The 18,479-nt window shown below is 44.5% G+C and overlaps 1 protein-coding gene across 1 annotated transcript; it reads left to right on the top strand.

Annotated features, from left to right (window-relative positions):
- The first annotated feature begins 143 nt into the window (after positions 1-143).
- Positions 144-14,802, top strand: Slbp (stem-loop binding protein). Its single transcript, XM_057772198.1, has 8 exons — positions 144-515; positions 630-746; positions 3,801-3,905; positions 8,763-8,822; positions 9,017-9,154; positions 10,429-10,578; positions 11,933-12,014; positions 13,964-14,802. The coding sequence occupies exons 1-8, from the start codon at positions 457-459 to the stop codon at positions 14,042-14,044; spliced, it is 792 nt and encodes a 263-aa protein (XP_057628181.1). The 5' UTR covers positions 144-456; the 3' UTR covers positions 14,045-14,802.
- The last annotated feature ends 3,677 nt before the right edge of the window (positions 14,803-18,479 follow it).

The following is an 18,479-nucleotide window of genomic DNA, read 5'->3' as shown; positions in this document are numbered from 1 at the left end:
ACCTGCCCACTTTGACTGGCAGGTGGCGCGCACTGCCCAATCTCCCGCCAATACTCCTTGGGCCCGCGAAGACGCAACCAATCAGAGACGCTGCAGCCACAGCGCCAGCCTCCTGGAAGGCTGTCGGGGGCCGCCAGCTCCTTTCCACTTTAGTCGGGCTGTCGCATTTTTCCCGCCCTTCTGGGCGACTGCATCAGGCGTTGGAGTTTGGCGACTGCTGCAGTTTCGAGGCTTAGGTCGGAGCCGGGTCCGCCAACGGGGCGCGCAGAGCCGAGAAGGACTCCCCTACAGGGCGACGCCCAATGGTTTCGTCCGACCCCGCGCGCGCGCGGGAGTTGCCGAGGGGCGGGGCCGCTGCGCTCTTAAGGGCGGTTGGGCAAGACTAGCTCAGACCTCGTCAGCGCCGTCGCCGAGGGAGGTCAGTGCTGCTGAACCGCTCTCTGGCTCTCTGCCGCCATGGCCTGCAGACCTCGAAGCCCACCCCGGTATGGGAGCCGCCGCGACGGCGGTGCAAGGTAAGCGGGCGTGCGGTCTACAAGTCTTCCGTTTCGGGTTGTCTGTGAGGCTGGGGTCCCTGAACCACCCGGGCTTGCGGGGCCCCGCCCACTGACTGCAGTCTATGTCCTCAGCCCGCGGTCCCCTGCGAGATGGAGCCTCGGACGGAAGCGCAGAGCGGACGGAGGGGACCGGAAGCCCGAGGACTCCGAGGAAAGCGAGCGCCAGATTGCGGACCGTCGACCTGAAAGGTGGGCCCTGGCCGGGTGCAAACTGGTTGGTCACTAGGTGGGTCTGGAGGAGGGCCAAGGGACCCTCATCCCATTGCACTCGCTTTTTAGACGTTGGGATAATTTAGGTGCTTCTGGGTTCTTTTCATTTTTACTCAGTTATCGAAGCATCTTAGCAGTAACTGATAGGTGGCAGCAAAACTGGTTTTATCCGGAGTCGGGGAGCCTTTATAGTCTTCGCGTATAGTATCAGGCACTACTATTTGAACACCTTGTTAAAATGTTTCGACACCCGCCGTGTGTGTGTGTGTGTGTGTGCGCGCGCACACACACACACACACAACGGGCGACAGAAACAGAAAAAAATTAGGTTTTAATACCTGAGTGAAAGCCAGATGCAAACCAAAGTTGAATTCCGGGATCACTCATTCTTTGCGACGTACCTGGGTCCCTTCCATCTGATAAGCTTTTGCCACGGGGTTTAGGTGTTTTGTTTGTTTTTAAAGTGAGGCCATGCTGAAGTCAATGAGGTCTCTCGGTAGCCTCACAGAGGTGTGCCAACAAGTAAAATAGTAATTTAGAGACACCAGGAGTGTCTGAAGTGTAAGCTGCCGATGTGGGCTGCTCAGGGAAGTGCTGTCTGGGAGAACCTTTGTGTGATGACTGAAGAGGAAAGTGATCTCAGAGTTTGGACATGCCTTTCTGTAGGGATAGATGCCCTCTAGCCAGCTGACTGGAAGGGAAGATGAGGACGGGCTGCTGAACCCAGTGAAGGGACATGGCGACTTAACTCGGAGTAATGAGGGTGGTGTGGAATTTAGACTTCTGGATACACAGGCAATACTGATCGAGGACAGAGAAGGCAGATCCGAGCACTGGCTGCTCTTCCAGAGAAACTGGGTTCAATTCCCAGCATCCACATGGCAGCTCATAACTGCCTGTAACTCCAGTTTCAGGGGATCTGGCATCTTCACAAGACATACATGCAGGCAAGACATGAGTATATATGAAACAAAAATAATTTATTTGAAAGAGTCAGACTGTTTGAAACACTTGACCATCTCTGACTCCAGTCAATCTCCAGGGTAGCTGCAGCCATGGGTGGGCAGATCTCTCTTGGGAGGGAATCTGCCTAAGTTTGGGGAGGCTGTCAGGTGTAATGTGAGTCACCAGCACATGCTTGAAGATTGTGGATTAGTTCTGGGAGTATAGCAGAGGACAGCCCTAAGGTAGGTAAAGGGGGAGGTGACACTCTATGTATCTAATCCCAGTAGTGTTCAGGGAGTAGAAGCAAGAGGATCAAAAGTTCAGGATCTGTAGTGAATTTGAGACTAGCCTGGGTTATCTTGGTCTTATTGAAAACAGAAAACCTTATTGAGATGATTTGAGCCCTGTCATGGTCTTAGTTATCTGAAGACAAAAATGTTAGGTTATTTACTTATTAGAGAAAAGTCTGTCATGGAACTCACTAGGTAGATCAGGCTGGCCTTGAGCTTGGGTCCACCTGCCTCTCAAGTGTTAGGATTAAAGGCATCTGCTACTATCCCAGACTAGATTTATTTATGTATATGAGTGTTTTATCATATAAAGTATACAACGTGTGCCTGGTGCCTATGGAGAAAGGGGCATTGGATTCCCTGAAATGGGATTTATGGGTGATTGTGAGTTGTCGTGTGTGCTGAACCATGTCCTCTAAAAGAACAACAAGCATTTTTAGTTGCTGAGCCATCTACAGCCCCAAAAGTTAGAATCCTAAATTCTCTAGGTCATGGTATCAGGACCCCTGGTTCATAGGTCACCACTTGTCCACTTCATTGTACCAGTGGCAGGAAGGCTTCTGCTCATTGGCCTTTGTATTTGTTTTTTTTTTTTTAAAGAGATTTGTTTATTCATGTATTTTATGTGTATGAATGCTCTTCATGCGCACCAGAAGAAAGAGTCAGATCCCATGATAGATGGTTGTGAGCCACCTTGTGGTTGCTGGAAACTGAACTCAGAACCTCTGGAAAGAGCAGCCAGTGCTCTTAACCACTTAAACAATCACTCCAGCTCCTTTGTTTGTTTTTGAGACAGGGTTTCTCTGTGTTGCTTTGACTGTCCTAGAACTCTGTGTGCACCACCACTGCCTGTCATGGTAGACTAATTCTTAGTAAAATAAAAGTTAGAGCCCCAGGCATGGTGGCACATGACTTTAACTCCAGCACTTGAGAGGCAGAGGCAGTAGGCTGAGTTCAAGACCAGCCTGGTGATCCTCTCAAAAAAAAAAAAATTATATCCACAAGACTCATTCTCACCTTTTCCACATTGTAATTGTGGTATCTATAAGTGCTGTGAGTCTTGTGTATCTGTAAGGTAAACTTCATCTGTTTTGTTGGAATCTCACTGGGTTGGTTACAGTGTTTAGCATTATGCATTTTGCTATTTGGAATCTTAAAAATACATAATAATGGGCTCAGAGGTTAAGAGCACAGGCTGTTTTTCCTGAGGTCCTGAGTTTAATTCCCAGCAACCACATGGTGGCTCACAGCCATCTGTAATGAAATCTGGTGCCCTCTTCTGACCTGCAAGCAGAACTTGGTATACATGCTTTTAATCCTGGCACTCAGGTGGCAGAGGCAGGTGGATCTCTGCAAGTTCAAGGCCAGCCTGGTCTATAGAGTGAGTTTCAGGACTGTTATGCAGAGAAACTCTGTCTCAAAAAAGAAAAAAAAATTCTAGAATACCTCGTTTACAGCTAGTGGAGCCAGGTATCGTCACTAACAGTGTCTTTTCAGCACTTACGAGATAGCTGAGGCAGGGGAGTTTTCAAGACTATATGGTGAGACTGTTTTGAGAACAAAAAGTCAAGTTCCGTAGCTGGTTCTCTTCTTGGTACTGACCATTTATTTACCTCTCCTTTCTCAGTAGACGGTTCCCATAGTCCAGCACTGACTCAGTGGGTGGGTGGCTGTCTGACGTCCAGAAGACTTTGAGAAATTGCCTAAACGCACCTGTTTCCTTGCCAAAGCAGTGTCATACTCTTTCCTCAGAAACTGAGATAAAGCACTCATTTAAATGCTTTTTCCTTCATTGTAGCTTTACAACTCCTGAAGGCCCTAAGCCCCGTTCTAGATGTTCTGACTGGGCAAGTGCAGTTGAAGAAGATGAAATGAGGACCAGAGTTAACAAAGAGATTGCAAGGTACACACTTTAATATTTTGTGTGTCTTTTTCAATTACTTTTTTCATAGAATGTCTTAGAATAATGTTTCTAAAAAATCTGCTCTTTATGCCGGGCGATGGTGGCGCATGCCTTTAATCCCAGCACTCGGGAGGCAGAGGCAGGTGGATCTCTGTGAGTTCGAGACCAGCCTGGTCTACAGAGCTAGTTCCAGGACAGGCTCCAAAGCCGCACACTCCTTCAATCCCAGCACTCAGGGGACAGAAGCTGGCGGATCTCTTGCGTTCAAGGCCAACCTGGTCTACAAGAGCTAGACAGTTACAAGGGAAAAACCCTGTCTCGAAAAACCAAAACAAAGCAAACCAAAAAAAAAAAAAATCTGCTCTAGGAATTGTATTGTTGCTCTGTGGTAATGAGTTTACCTAGCATGATGAATTCCTGGATTTATTGAAAATCTAGTCCTTAGACTAGCATAGCATCTCTTGGGAACTTGTTAGAAATACATATTTGAGGCTGGGTGATGGTGGCACTTGACTTTAATTCCCGGCACTTGGGAGGCAGAGGCAGGCAGATCTCTGAGTTCAAGGTCAGCCTAGTCTACAAATTAAGTTCCAGGATTGACTCCATAGCTATTGAGAAACCTTGTCTCAAATACCACCCCCCCACCCCCCACCCCCCCCAAAAAAAATGATTTGCAGATTCCTTGACCTACTGATGGGTAAGGCCCAGGGTTTTTTATTTGTTTTTTTTGTATGTGAGATGCCCTTCTAAATGAGTGCTTCCTAGTTTGAGATCTACCACTGTCTTTATGGAAAAGGGAGGTGCTGTGAATTGCGGCGATGGGTGCTTTCTCTTCATGTTAATATGTGGATATGTGAATGAGTGTGCAAGTGTGTTCACATGTGCTGTATGTTGAGGTCAGAGGTTGCTGTCATGTGTCTCCCTCAAATTGCTCTGTAACAGAGCTGGTCTTACTGAACTCAGAACTTGATAATTTGGTTATTTTACCTAGCCAGTTTAGCTTGGGGATCCCATGTGTCTGCCTTTCAAGCACGGAATTAGGGGTGTACCACCCACACCCACCCAGGATTTTTTTTTTTTTTTTTGGTTTTTCGAGACAGGGTTTCTCTGTAGTTTTGGTGCCCGTCCTGGAACTAGCTCTTGTAGACCAGGCTGGCCTTGAACTCCCAGAGATCCGCCTGCCCTGCCTCCCGAGTGCTGGGATTAAAGGCGTGCGCCACCACCGCCCGGCCGACCCAGGATTTTATGCGGGTGGTGTGGACCCAAATTCTAGCCCTCCCATTTATGTGACGAAAACTCTTTATTCATGGATTTACCTCCCCAGTTCTAGAAGGTTTTAATTTTTGTTTTTGGCAATGCTGGTGGTTGAATCCAAGGTCTTATATGTTCTCTGACAAGAGTACGTACTTACTTGGTTGTCATTGTAAAGAAACCAGTTCAAGTTTGGTGATGGTAGTGGTGCACACTTATAAGCCTGGGCTGCAGGGTAACTCCAGGACTAGACAGAAACCCTGTCTAGAAGAAAAGAAAAACAAAAAACAAACAAAAGAAACCAGTCCAAGCCGGGCGGTGGTGGCGCACGCCTTTAATCCCAGCACTTGGGAGGCAGAGGCAGGCAGATCTCTGTGAGTTTGAGACCAGCCTGGTCTACAAGAGCTAGTTCCAGGACAGGCTCCAAAACCACAGAGAAACCCTGTCTCAAAAACCAAAAAAAAAAAAAAAAAAAGAAACCAGTCTACATTGTTACCCATAGCAGCCTGCGCGGTTGCCTTATGTTTTAGGGACTACCACTCAGGTAAAACCAGATCCCTGGCTTTGCCAGAAAAAAGAATTTCAGAATGAGCCCGTATGAAGCAGAGTCTGAGGTTCTTAAGAGACATTTCTAATACAGATTTTAAGTACAAGGGTTACTAGAAAGATGCTGGGAAAGAAAGTAAATATCTCAGAGTTTGAATATCTCAGAGCTTTTCAATGGAGTCATGTTTTGTTGTCTTAATGGTAATTATATAGGATTTTGGTGACGTAGGATTATTTTCAAAGGATTACTAAAGAATTTAAAAGATCATGGGGTGGGGTTTCCTGAGGTGTACCTGGCAGAATGGGAGGTGGGGGAGATGGTTCAGTGAGTGGATGGAATGTTTGCATAAGAATGAGGCCTGGACTTGGGATCTCTAGCACCTGCATAAAAGCTGGGTGGGCATAGTGGCTTTCCTATAATCCTAGGACACTTGGGAAGCAGAAAATGAAATTCCCAGTGGCAACAGATCAAGCCCAGCAAATGACCTCCCAATGACCCAAGTTTATTTCCTGGGAACCAGCTCCTACAGGTTGTCCTCTCACCTCCCTTATGTTGATAGCACACTAGAACCCACACACAAACACAAGTAAAAATGTGATAGACGCTAGCTGAACCTTGAGCTCTGGGTTCATGGAGAGACCTTGTGTCAGTAAAACAGAAAGTGCCTGAAAGATAGCTGATAGACTCTACGACTTAGTCTTGTTTATAAGATTCCCAGAGCTGGGCGGTGGTGGCGCACGCCTTTAATCCCAGCACTCGGGAGGCAGAGGCAGGCGGATCTCTGTGAGTTCGAGGCCAGCCTGGGCTACAAAGGGAGTTCCAGGACAGGCTCCAAAGCCACAGAGAAACCCTGTCTCGAAAAACCAAAAAAAAATAAAAAGATTCCCAGAAATTAGCTGGGTGTAGTTGCACACACCTTTAACGCAGCATTGGGGAAACAGGTGGATAGCTTGAGTTCAGGCCAGTCTGGTCTATAATAAGTTCCAGCATAGCCAGGGTTACCTGTAGAAGCTGTCTCACATACACACACCCATAAAAAAGGAAAGAAAGAAAAGAAATCCCAGAAAATAACTAGAAGAATGAGAGCTTACTAAAGGTTGTAGCACTTAAACCTTAATCCCAATTTCTTACTTTTTTTTTAATGGTTTGACCTCAAACTCTTGTTATTGAAGACAGTGTTTCATTATATCTTCTGAAATGATGTAAATAAAAATAGACCAGCTGATATCAAAGCCAGGCTAGGCAACTTAGACTTTACCTTAAAAAAAAAAAAAGAAGAAGAAGAAGAAGAAAGGTAGGGCTAAACTAGAGCTTAGTAAAGTGTTTGCCTTGCATATAGGGCATGAGTTAGGTCCCCAGAACCCTTGTAAAGAAGCCGTGTGAAGTGGTACATGCTTGTAATCCCTGTACTGGGCATGCAAAGGTAGGAGGATCTCTGAAGTTGCTGGCCACTCAGTCTAGCTGATTTAACAAGCCCAAGGTCCATGAGAGACCTAGTACCAAAAACAAAGTGGGTGGGATGGCTCTTGAGTTTTTTTTTTTTTTTTTTTTTTTTAAATTATTTAGTGGGGGCTGGAGAGATGGCTCAGAGGTTAAGAGCACTGACTGCTCTTCCAGAGGTCCTGAGTTCAATTCCCAGCAACCACATGGTGGCTTACAGCCATCTATAATGAGACCTGGCACCCCCTTCTGACTTGCAGGCACACGTGGAAGGAATGCTATACACATAATATAATAAATAAATATTAAAAAAAATTATTTAGTATGTATAGTGTTCTGCTTGTAGGTAGACATGCAGGCCAGAAGAGGGCACCCGATCTCATTACAGATGGTTGTGAGCCTCCGTGTGGTTGCTGAGAATTGAACTCAGGACCTCTGGAAGAGCAGCCAGTGCTCTTAAAACCTCTGAACCAACTCTCCAGTCTGGCTCTTGAGATTTTATGGCCTCCATGAGCATGCACTGTATGTAACACAGAAAAGACAGTTTTGGAGGTGTTTTGTTTTGTTTGTTTTTGTTTTTTTCTGTTTTTTTTCCCCCCCGGTTTTAATTTTTTATTTAATTTTTTTTTTTTGAGTTTTTTTTCCTGAAACAAATTACAAAAGAATAGACTCTAAAAAGAAATAATGCTGGGCCAGTGAGATGGTTCAGTAAGTAAAATTTGTGTCTAAGTCTGATGAAATGAATTTGACTCTCAGAGCTTAGATAATGAAAGGAGAGAATTGGCTCTTACAAGTTGTCCTCTGACTTCTGCATGTGTGCTGTGGCATACATGCACAAACACATACAGTCTTTTTACAATTTATTTTTAAATTGGGCTAAAGTGATGATGGCTTAGTAGTTAAGAGCATTTAAACTGCTCTTGCAGAGGACCCAGGTTTGGTTTCTAACACTCACATGGAAGCTCACAGCTGTTGGTAGCTCAAAATTCTTTTGTATATGGATGTTTTGCCTGTGTGTATGTCTTTGTGCCCTGTGTGTGTGCTTAGTGTCCATAGAAGCAGAGGAGGGCATCAGATCTCCCTTGTGCTGGAGTTAGTCACCATATGGGTGCTGGAATAGAACCTGAGTCCTCTGGAAGAGCAGCCAAGTGATCCTAACTGCTGAGACATGCATTGTCTCCAGCCCCCCCCAAAAAACATTTTTTAGAAATAAAAAGAAAAAATAGTTCATCTCCTGTTCCATCTAACCCAACCTCCTAAAGTTTTTATAGTCAGGGGCTAATAAGCCCAGGCTAACCTCAGACTTAACAGTCTCCCATTCCCAAACTATGCTATGCAGGAAAAAGGCTTTGTTCTTGTTTTAGAGGCACTATTTTTACTTATTTATTTATTTAGTTAGTTTTACTTTTCTGTTCATTGGTGTTTGAGGGAATCAGATCCACTGGAACTTGAGTTACAGACAGTTGTGAGCTGCCATGTGGTTGCAGGGAATTGAAACCAGGTCCTCTGGAAGAGCAGCCAGTGCTCTTAACCACTGAGCCCTCTCTCCAGCCCCTAGAGCACTAATTTTTGTTTATGTGTTTTGTCCTTTTAAAAATAACGTTTTATTTTGTTCTCAGATACAAGAGAAAACTACTCATAAATGATTTTGGAAGAGAGAGAAAGTCATCATCAGGAAGGTACGTGCTGAAACATTTTGAATTTGCCTGTGGAAATATTAAGGGGCTTGTTGTCCCAGTAACATTTACTGGTAATTTTCTTTCCTGCTGTGTACTGGAAATTTCTATAGTATAGATTGGTTTTCGCAGGAGTCGTATCATTTGAAATCACTGTTCTGGCACAGTGATCTTACCAAGGCTTTCATTCTTTTCAGTTCTGATTCAAAGGAGTCTGTGTCTTCAGTACCAGCTGATGTGGAGACAGATGAAAGTGTCTTGATGAGAAGACAAAAGCAGATCAACTATGGGAAGAACACTATTGCCTATGATCGATATATTAAAGAGGTCCCCAGGTACTGTTGTCACATAGACCTGTCTTGGTCCTACCCAATAACATTGTACCTGTTAGACATACCTTCTAGGAAGTATTTAATAGGACTCATAAGAACTTAAATCATTTTCATAGCTTTGACTATTAGATAACATTTTAGCATTTTATCCTCAGGACTGAAAAAGTAGATTTTTTGGTTTTGGTTTTTTGAGACAGAGTTTCTCTGTAGCTTTAGAGCCTGTCCTACAACTAGCTTTGTAGCCCAGGCTGGCCTCAAACTCAGACCCACCTGCCTCTGTGTCCCAAGTGCTGGGATTAAAAGCATGCACTACCATTGCCCAATGTTTTATAAGGTACGTAGTTATTAAAATGCACAATAGGAAGATAAATTCAAGTTAAAGAATATATTTATTTAATTGGAGAGCTGGGCGTGATAATATATTTTTGTTTGTTTTAATTAACATGTTTATGTGGCTGTGTTGTGGTGGCTCATGCTTTTAATCCCAGTCCTTGGGAGGCAGAGGCAGACTGATCTCTGAGTTCCAGGCCAGCCTGGTCTACAGAGTGCATTCTAGGATAGCCAGGGCTGCACAGAGAAAAACCTGTCCGGTGGGGGGGGTTTAATGTGTATAAATGTTTTGTCTGCGTGTATGCACAGTATACTATGTGCATACCGGTGCCTGCAAAAGCCAGAACCCTAAAATGTTTTTGAGCCACCATGTGGGTCCTAAGAAGATTGTCTGCAAGAGTAACAGGTGCTCTTAACTACTGAACCATCTTTTTTAGTGTATAATTACAGAAAAATTTGCCATTACTGTTTAAACAGCACATTCTTGCTTTTATTGTTCTCTTGAACAGACACACAAAGGGATATAGTGTTTTTTTGTTTTTGTTTTTGTTTTTTTTGTCTTTTGGGCAACATTAGGATTAAAACGTGAGTTCCAAAGTAATAGTAAGATTCAAAGAGGTCTTTCTGGGTGGCCTCGTTTACCATACTCCTGCCCCAGCCTCCTAAGTGCTGGGAATACCAGTTCATGCCTGGTTGAGATACTACTGGGTGTGGTGATGCATGCCTTTAATCTCAGAACTCAGAGACTCGAGGATCTCTGAGTTTGAGACCAGTTTGTATGTAGTGAGTGCATAGAAAGACCATGCCTCTTAAAAATAAATAAACAAACAAACAAATAAATAAATAAATGGAATCCAAGTTGTTAAATTTTAACCTCAAAGTGTGCTTAGTCTTAGCTACTGTAGAGATATGAATGACTTGTACTGAGGCAATCTTATGTCCTACAGACACCTGCGACAACCTGGAATCCATCCCAGAACTCCTAACAAATTTAAGAAGTATAGTCGGCGGTCATGGGATCAGCAGATCAAACTCTGGAAGGTGGCTCTGCATTTTTGGGATCCTCCTGCTGAAGAAGGATGTGATTTGCAAGAAATGTATGTTTTCTCTATCACAGTGGCAGATTATCCTGGAAGTTGTCAAGAAAACGGACAAACAAGCCTCCACTTTTCATTATATTGCAGAGTTGTGGATGCCAGGGAAGAGCTCATTCCCTGTGCTGGATTTAGTCTTTTGGAGCCAGAAAACAGTTTAGGGCATTAGCTGTGTGTGTGCAGGTCAGAGGACAACCGTGGATTTCAGTCCTTTCTGCCTTGTTTGAGACAGGGTCTTCTGTTATGTTTGTTACTGTGTGGGCCAGGTGACCTGTGAGCTTTCTTTGATATGGATTTTGGGAATCCACAATTAGGACCTTATGCCACATAAACACTTTCCACTGAGCCATCTCTCCAACCGTATTTGAGGGGTTTTGGTTGATTTTTGAGATAGTGTCTCTGTATAGTCCTGTCTGTCCTGGAGCTTGAAGTTAGACCATGTGGGCCTTGAACTCCCATTCCCCCGAGTGTTGAGATTAAAGGTGAGCACCACCATGGCCTGTCCCCATTTGACTCTGAAAGGTTCTTGGGTAGTCCAGGGCCCTCATGCATGCTGGGCAAGCACTGTATATACTGAGCCACTACCATTTTTGGTGGTTTGATCAGGGTCTTAACTCTGTATCACAGGTTCAACTTGAAAAGGTTGAGGTGTTGAGGTATGGTACTACCATACTCAGCAGCATTCCTTTCTGCTCATCACAGAAAATTGGTCTTGCTACTTTACTTTGCGAGCCACCATGCGGTTGCCGGGAATTGAACTCAGGACCTTTGGAAGAACAGGCAATGCTCTTAACCACTGAGCCATCTCTCCAGCCCAAGGTCTTGCTACTTTGCAAGAATGTTTACAGGGCCGGGCGGTGGTGGCGCATGCCTTTAATCCCAGCACTCGGGAGGCAGACTCAGGCAGATCCAGTGAGTTCGGGGCCAGCCTGGTCTACAAGAGCTAGTTCCAGGACAGGACAGGCTCCAAAGCTACACAGAAACCCTGTCTCGAAAAAAAAAACAAAAAAGAATGTTTACAGGGCCAGGAGTGAGTTCCAGCACAACCAGAGCTACACAGAAAACTTTGTCTCAAAAATAAAACAGGATATTTATAGGTGTGTATGAATAGCAGCACAGATTGTCAGATTCTGGTCATCTGAGAGCCAGGCAGGTCTTTCATATGTTGCTGTCAGCTTTCTATGTTGGGTTGATTGTTCTGGAATTAAATTTTGGCAAATGTGACTGAAAGTTGACCTTGATGACAATACACACGTACTGTGATGTGGGTGGCGTTTGGTTTTAGTGAGCAAACTTTGAATTCTCATTTTCTGTTAGTAGCAGGTGACTGACATGCTTGTTAAATTTCATTTCTCAGACAACCTGTAGATCTTGGGGAAATGGAGACAGAATTCACAGAAAGCAGCTCTGAGTCCCAGACAAGTTCACAGGATAATTTTGTAAGTACTTCCTTCAGTTTTGTGTCTCAGCTTGGGTGGTTTTTTGTTGTTGTTGTTGTTGTTTTGTTTGTTTTTCGAGACAGGGTTTCTCTGTGGTTTTGGAGCCTGTCCTGGAACTAGCTCTTGTAGACCAGGCTGGTCTCGAACTCACAGAGATCCGCCTGCCTCTGCCTCCCGAGTGCTGGGATTAAAGGCGTGCGCCACCACTGCCCGGCTGTTGTTTTGTTTTGTGGCTTTTTTTTTCCTTTGTTTTTCCCCCTAGTTTTTAGATGGGATCTCTAGCTTTGGAGTCTGTTCTGGAAACTAGCTCTTGTAGACCAGGCTAGCCTCGAAGTCCCGAGTGCTGGTATTAAAGGTGTGTGCCGCCACCACCTGGCTTTTTCAGCTTGGGTGGTTTTTGGTTTTAGTTTTTTGGTTTTGTTTTTGAGAAAGGGTTTCTCTGTAGCTTTGAGCCTGTCCTGGAACTAGTTCTTGTAGACCAGGCTGGCCTCAAACTCAGAGATCCACCTGCCTCTGCCTCCTGAGGTTGGGATTAAAGGTGTGGGCCACCACTGCCCCGCAGAAACGGGTTCCTTCAAATACCATGATTCAGAAAAGAGCTAGAGAGGTGACTGGCCTTGAACTCACTGTCTGCCTCTGCTTCTTGAGTGCTGGGATTAAAGGCATGCATTACCACGCTACCACTGCCTGGCATTCAGCTTGGGTGTTTTAAGTCACTTGAGAATACATACAACTTTACATACTAAGGTTATAACTGAAGTTTGATTATAATGTTTATGAAAAGGGGATTTTTTTCCCATTAAGAAATACCAAATTGATCACATTGGATTCTGAGCATTTGACCTCAGTTGGGCTTTTGACTCATTCTGCCTTTAGTCACCCCTTTCAGTGGTGAGCTACTGGTGTCTGAGACAAGATCTCTTTACAGTTCTGGCTGTCCTAGAGCTCACTAGGTAAACTAGACTGATCTTCAGCTCACAGAGATCCTCGTGTTGCTGCCTTCTGTGCACTGGGATTTGCTTGGCCCAGAAAATAGTTTTAAAGTTGCAAATTTTAAAGCTAGTTGTGCTGGTGCATGTAACCTCAGCTCATGTGAGGTGGTGGCAGGAAGATCAGAGATTGAAGGCTAGCCTGAACTACACAAGATCCTATTTCAAAACCCATAGGTTAGCCAGGTGGTGGTGGCATACACCTTTAATCCCAGCATTTGAGATGTGAGTTAGAGGCCAGCCTGGTGTATAGAGTGAGTTCCAGGACAGCCAGATTTGTTAGAAACCCTGTCTTGAAAAAATAAAACAAAACCCCAAAACCTATTGGTTATGACTGGGGATGGGGTGGGGGGTTAGACTATTTGAATCCTAGCATTTAGGAGGCAGAGGCATGCATATCTCTAAGTTTGAGGCCAGCCTGGTCTTTGTAGTAATTGCCAGGCTGCCGGGATTATGCAGTGAGGGTTCCCCTGCTCTACCTCTAATAAACTGAGCTATACAGAATTGCCTTATCTCTGATTCAGTAGTTAATGACCTGGTACATTCATTCAGATCTTTCTGTATTTATATAATTTACAATAAAAAGATCTCTTTATTTTTGTGGAGACCTTCCACTGTTTACATATGTAAATATCTAAGATCTGAAGTGGCAATCAGTCATAAGCTATTATAAGCTATTCCTATGCTGTGGTTGAATATATTTATACAAGGATGATTGCATTATCCTGACTCCCAGCTGTGCCACTCCAGATACTCTCAGGTTTATTGTTCTTTTTTACGCTGTACAATGTGGTTGTGGCGAGCTGGGAGTAATATACAATAAAATACACTATAGAAGGGGCAAAATGATGCTGGTTTTCTTTGCTTTTATCTTGCTGCTGGGCAAGCACAAGTGGGCTTGGAAACTTAAAAGGAAACCTGTGTGATGAGTTGATAGGTGTGATGGCCTCTGTTTTCTAGGATATGTATGCTGGCACACCCACCAAAGTCAGACATGTAGACTGCCAAGTGGAGGATGAGTTTGATTGGATGCTTGCTTAACTGAACCCTTGAAAGACTTCTCTGCCATGAGTTACCTGCCACCTGGTGGCAACTCTTGGAAATACTTGGCGCTGCCTGGCCATCTGGAAGACTGGCTAAGCATGAACTCTGTGCATTTGTATTTGTTTTCTCTGTTAAAGAGTTTATTTTCTCACGATGAATTGTTTTTATTGTCTTATTTTTATGTATGGTGAGTGTTACACATGTTTTAAATTGTAAATGAAGCTAAATTTGGTGAAGACTGAACCCTATTATCTCCCTCGTCCCCAAGTTAGACAACAGGATACTTGTTTTCCACGAGAACTTGAGACTTCAGTTGCCACTTTTTGATGGGTTGACAGTAAATTTTAACCTTGTGTTTATGGGACCAATCTCGAGTCAGCTGTCTTTATTGGTAAGTGATGAAGTATTCTCTCAGTCAGGCAGCTCCAGTGACTTTGTAAAAACTTATTTTCTGGTCTTTTATCAATGTGAATGTAGTTTTCTGTCATAGCGCTCTGAACATAAATGTTAAGCTGTTATATTAGTGGGCTTTATGTAAGTTATATAGTGTTAATTTGGAACTTGGAAAAGCACTAGTGCGATGTAGGATCTTAGCGTGTGCTCTGAGAGTTGAGGAAGATTTTTTTTTATGATCAGTAAATTTACCATGTAATATTGCTGTAAATGATAATGTGTACAGATACTCTGTTCATGTATTCAATTGTAAACTTGTCAATATTTGCATTTCTATTGCTTTTGTATGGAATGATAATTGCAAAAATAAAGATGTTTTAACTGATTTGTAACATTGCCCTATACTTTGTAGTGGGATGGTCAGGGCAAGCTTTTCTTTTGTCCCTGAAGCACTTGCATGGCATACGGGAATGACATCTCCCTTTGGTAAGAGAACCATGCCCAGATCTGCTGGGTAGTGCCAAGTACAGACACTTGACCTGTTAAGTACCTACACATTTCATCTGTGAGGGGACTTTGACAGGTATGGGACCTGGTTACATGTCAGTGTAGCTGCTTGACATCTGACTACCTGTAGATTCTGTAACAGCCACAGCAGATGACCCTGCAGGCTATATTCTTTTTATAGTGGGTGCGAGACCATCTGTTTAGTGATCAGGTTGAGGTAAGTGAGTAGGGTGAGGTAGGGAACATGGGAATCGCCACTTTTCAGATGGCCTGATAGGTGGCGTTTGAGTCAGGACAGCCTAAAATGTGGAGGCTAGGAGGACTTGGAACAATTAGTGAAAGCTGCCCATGTACTTGTTCCCTTGTGCTGGGTAAGGCTGGGTGAAACAGATAAGGAACTACCTGTCTTGGGGGGTGGGGGGAGTAGTACTTCCTGCCTTCTGCTCTGGATAGAATAGTTACTGAAATGCTCAGGACAGGCTTGTTGAACAGAGTGGGATCTGAGTAACTTCCTCTCATGATGGCAAACTGCTAAAAATTAAAGGCATTCTAGAATACAGATTTTCTCTTAAAGGTATATAGTGCCTTTAAGACTTGGAAAGTTGAGAGCTCTCTAAACCTTAATACTGCTGATCTTACAAAACCTGTTTGTTCCCCCAACAGGAGCCCAAAAAAGACGGCATCTTTTTAAGAGGACATACATGTACTCAAAAGCTAAACTCTTTTGAAAGTTTGGCAGAAACATGATAGGCGGAACAGGCAGTGGAGTAAATTTAGCCTTTTGGGCCCTTGGGATCTTGCAAACAGGAAGCAGGCTCAAGAATCCAGTGGCCCCCGGGCGGTGGTGGCGCAGGCCATTAATCCCAGCACTCGGGAGGCAGAGGCGGGCGGATCTCTGTGAGTCGAGGCCAGCCTGGTCTACAAGAGCTAGTTCCAGGACAGGCACCAAAGCTACAGAGAAACCCTGCCTCGAAAAACCAAAAAAAAAAAAAAGAATTCAGTGGCCTTTAATCCCAGCACTCGGGCGGATCTCTGTGAGTTCGAGGCCAGCCTGGTCTACAAGAGCTAGTTCCAGGACAGGAACCAAAAGGCTACGGAGAAACCCTGTCTCTTAAAAATCCAAAAAAAAAAAAAAAAAAAAAAAAAAGAATCCAGTGGCATGTTGAGCGTGATGGTACACACTTTCTTGGTGTTTTTCGAGACGGGTTCTCTGTGTAGCCCTGGCTGTCCTGAATTCACTCTGTAGACCTGGCTGGCCTTGAATTCACAAAGATTCACCTGCCTCTGCCTCTCAAGTGCTGAGATTAAAGGTGTGCGTGGTGCAGGTGGATCTCTGAGTTCATGGCCAGTCTGGTCTACAGATAGAGTTTCAGGACAGCTAGGACTACACTACACAGAGAAACCCTGTCTTGAAAAAACCAAAAAAAACCTAAAAGTACAGCGGTTATTCTCCATGGGCTAGAAGGATAATTTTGAGGGTGGACCCAGCAACCTAGAGGACAAAGCCAGGAGCCTAGAGTTTGGCCCTGGGGATAGAGATGAGATCTACTTGGGACTGCTTACATGGCATGTGCTGATGGGATTTCAAGACTGCAGCATTGCTGTGAACTGGCCACCAGAGAGCATGTTCTCTTCTAGTATGCAAGCAGTGGATGACAGAAGTGAGTAACTGGGTTTTTACCTAGTCCAGGATCACAGCAGTCCATACCTATGACTTGCTGCATTCCCACCTGGTGACCAGCAAGCCTCAGCAGTGTGATTTGCTGAATGGGATGGGCAGCCAGGAAAGCCTGGAGCCCAGGGAACGATTCAGACTCAGGTTTAGCAGTGCCTGAAGCTACTAGACTTTGCCATAAGTTCTAAAAATGCCCTTTTTTTTTTTGTTTTTTTCGAGACAGGGTTTCTCTGTGTAGCTTTGGTACCTGTCCTGGAACTAGCTCTTGTAGACCAGGCTGGCCTCAAACTTAGAGATCTGCCTCTGCCTCCTGAGTGCTGGAATTAAAGGTGTGTGCCACCACCACCTGGCAACTGTGTCTTGTTTTTTGAGACACGATTTTCCTAGATAGCTCCGACTGGCCTGGATTTTACTGTACAGATCAGGTTGACCTCAAACTCACAGCAGTCCACCTCCCACCTCCATAAAGGCTCTACATCTGGCTCTAAATTTTTCGAATGTTCTTAACACAACAAGAAAATCCATCTTCAGACTTCAGGTCTCGCCCCTCAATGCTGGTAATATAGTCTAATATTTTCTATATAAATTTTTATTTGAATAACCAGTTAGCTAGGGACTGAGTTACGTTTTAATTTATTTGTGTGTGTTGTGTATGTGTATTCCAAAAATATGCGTTATTGTGTGCATGTGGAGGTCAGAAAAGCTTTCAGGAGTTGGTTCTCTCCCTCTCTGGATTCTGGGGGACAGAACTGAGGTCATCAGGCCTGAGCAACACGTGCTATTACAGGCTGAGCCATCTCCCTGGCCCTAGACGTTCTGGCTCTTCAACATAGAGCCAAGAAGTGTCAGAACTAAATTAAGTTGGTCCCAGCATGATTAATTCTTCACAATTCCAGGCTGATTGCTATCTTGTCTCTCTGTGTCTCGGGGTAGACGGGTCAGCTTATCGGGGTTGTCATCCCACAGCCTCTGGCTGGCTTTCTTTATTGTGAAGCTGTCCTTGTTTCTGGCTGCTGTCAGGATCCTGCCTTTTTAGCAACTGCTGAATTGCTAACCTCTTTGTGTCTTTGGGAAGCTGTCTGTTGAGACTCCTCAGTGAGTCACCAGCTCTCTGCTGGTACCTAAGGAGTTTCCGAGCTCATGGGGCCCAGGGTCCTCTCCCCATCAATGATTGTATTTCAGCTTCTTTTCTTTATTCATGCTAAGAAGCAGACATATCTGTGACATATCCGTACTAGGTGGTAGTCCTTCATGTACTACTCTGAGTCTGTGCTACACCCTGTCCATCCTCTATTGAACCCGGGGACGACATCAGGGGTCTCTGGTCCCTGAGTGGTCTGGACAGACACCTGGAATGAATATTAAAGGAGGGAGGAGAGGAAGCCCTTCTGTGGAGGTGGTGTCTCTCACCAGGGCCTGGTAGCCTCCAGTCCCTTTGGAGCTGAGGCAGGGCCTCTCCTGTGGTTCTGCAGTTGAGAATGCTGTGTGATTGCCCTGACTTGAAGACTCTATGTATCCCCTGAACCTACCTTTATAACCCCTGCCTGACCTATCTCTCCTGGATTTTTTTGGATATCCAGAATTTTAGTTAAATGCTAAAAGATATTCAAAAGGGGCTGGAGATATGGCTCAGTGGTTAAGAGCATTGCCTGCTCTTCCAAAGGTCCTGAGTTCAATTCTTGGCAACCACATCATGGCTCACAACCATCTGTATTGAGGTCTGGTGCCCTTTTCTGGCCTGCAGATATACACACAGACAGAATATTGTATACGTAATAAATATTTAAAAATAAATAAAGCTCCCAACCTAAATTAAAAAAAAAGATATTCAAAAGTCTTTTTTTTTGTTTGTTTGTT

The sequence above is a fragment of the Chionomys nivalis genome, chromosome 6, assembly GCF_950005125.1.
Source record: "Chionomys nivalis chromosome 6, mChiNiv1.1, whole genome shotgun sequence".
NCBI classification, from domain to species: domain Eukaryota; kingdom Metazoa; phylum Chordata; class Mammalia; order Rodentia; family Cricetidae; genus Chionomys; species Chionomys nivalis.
Note: the sequence above shows the minus strand (reverse complement) of the source record. Positions and strands in the feature narration are given on the sequence as shown.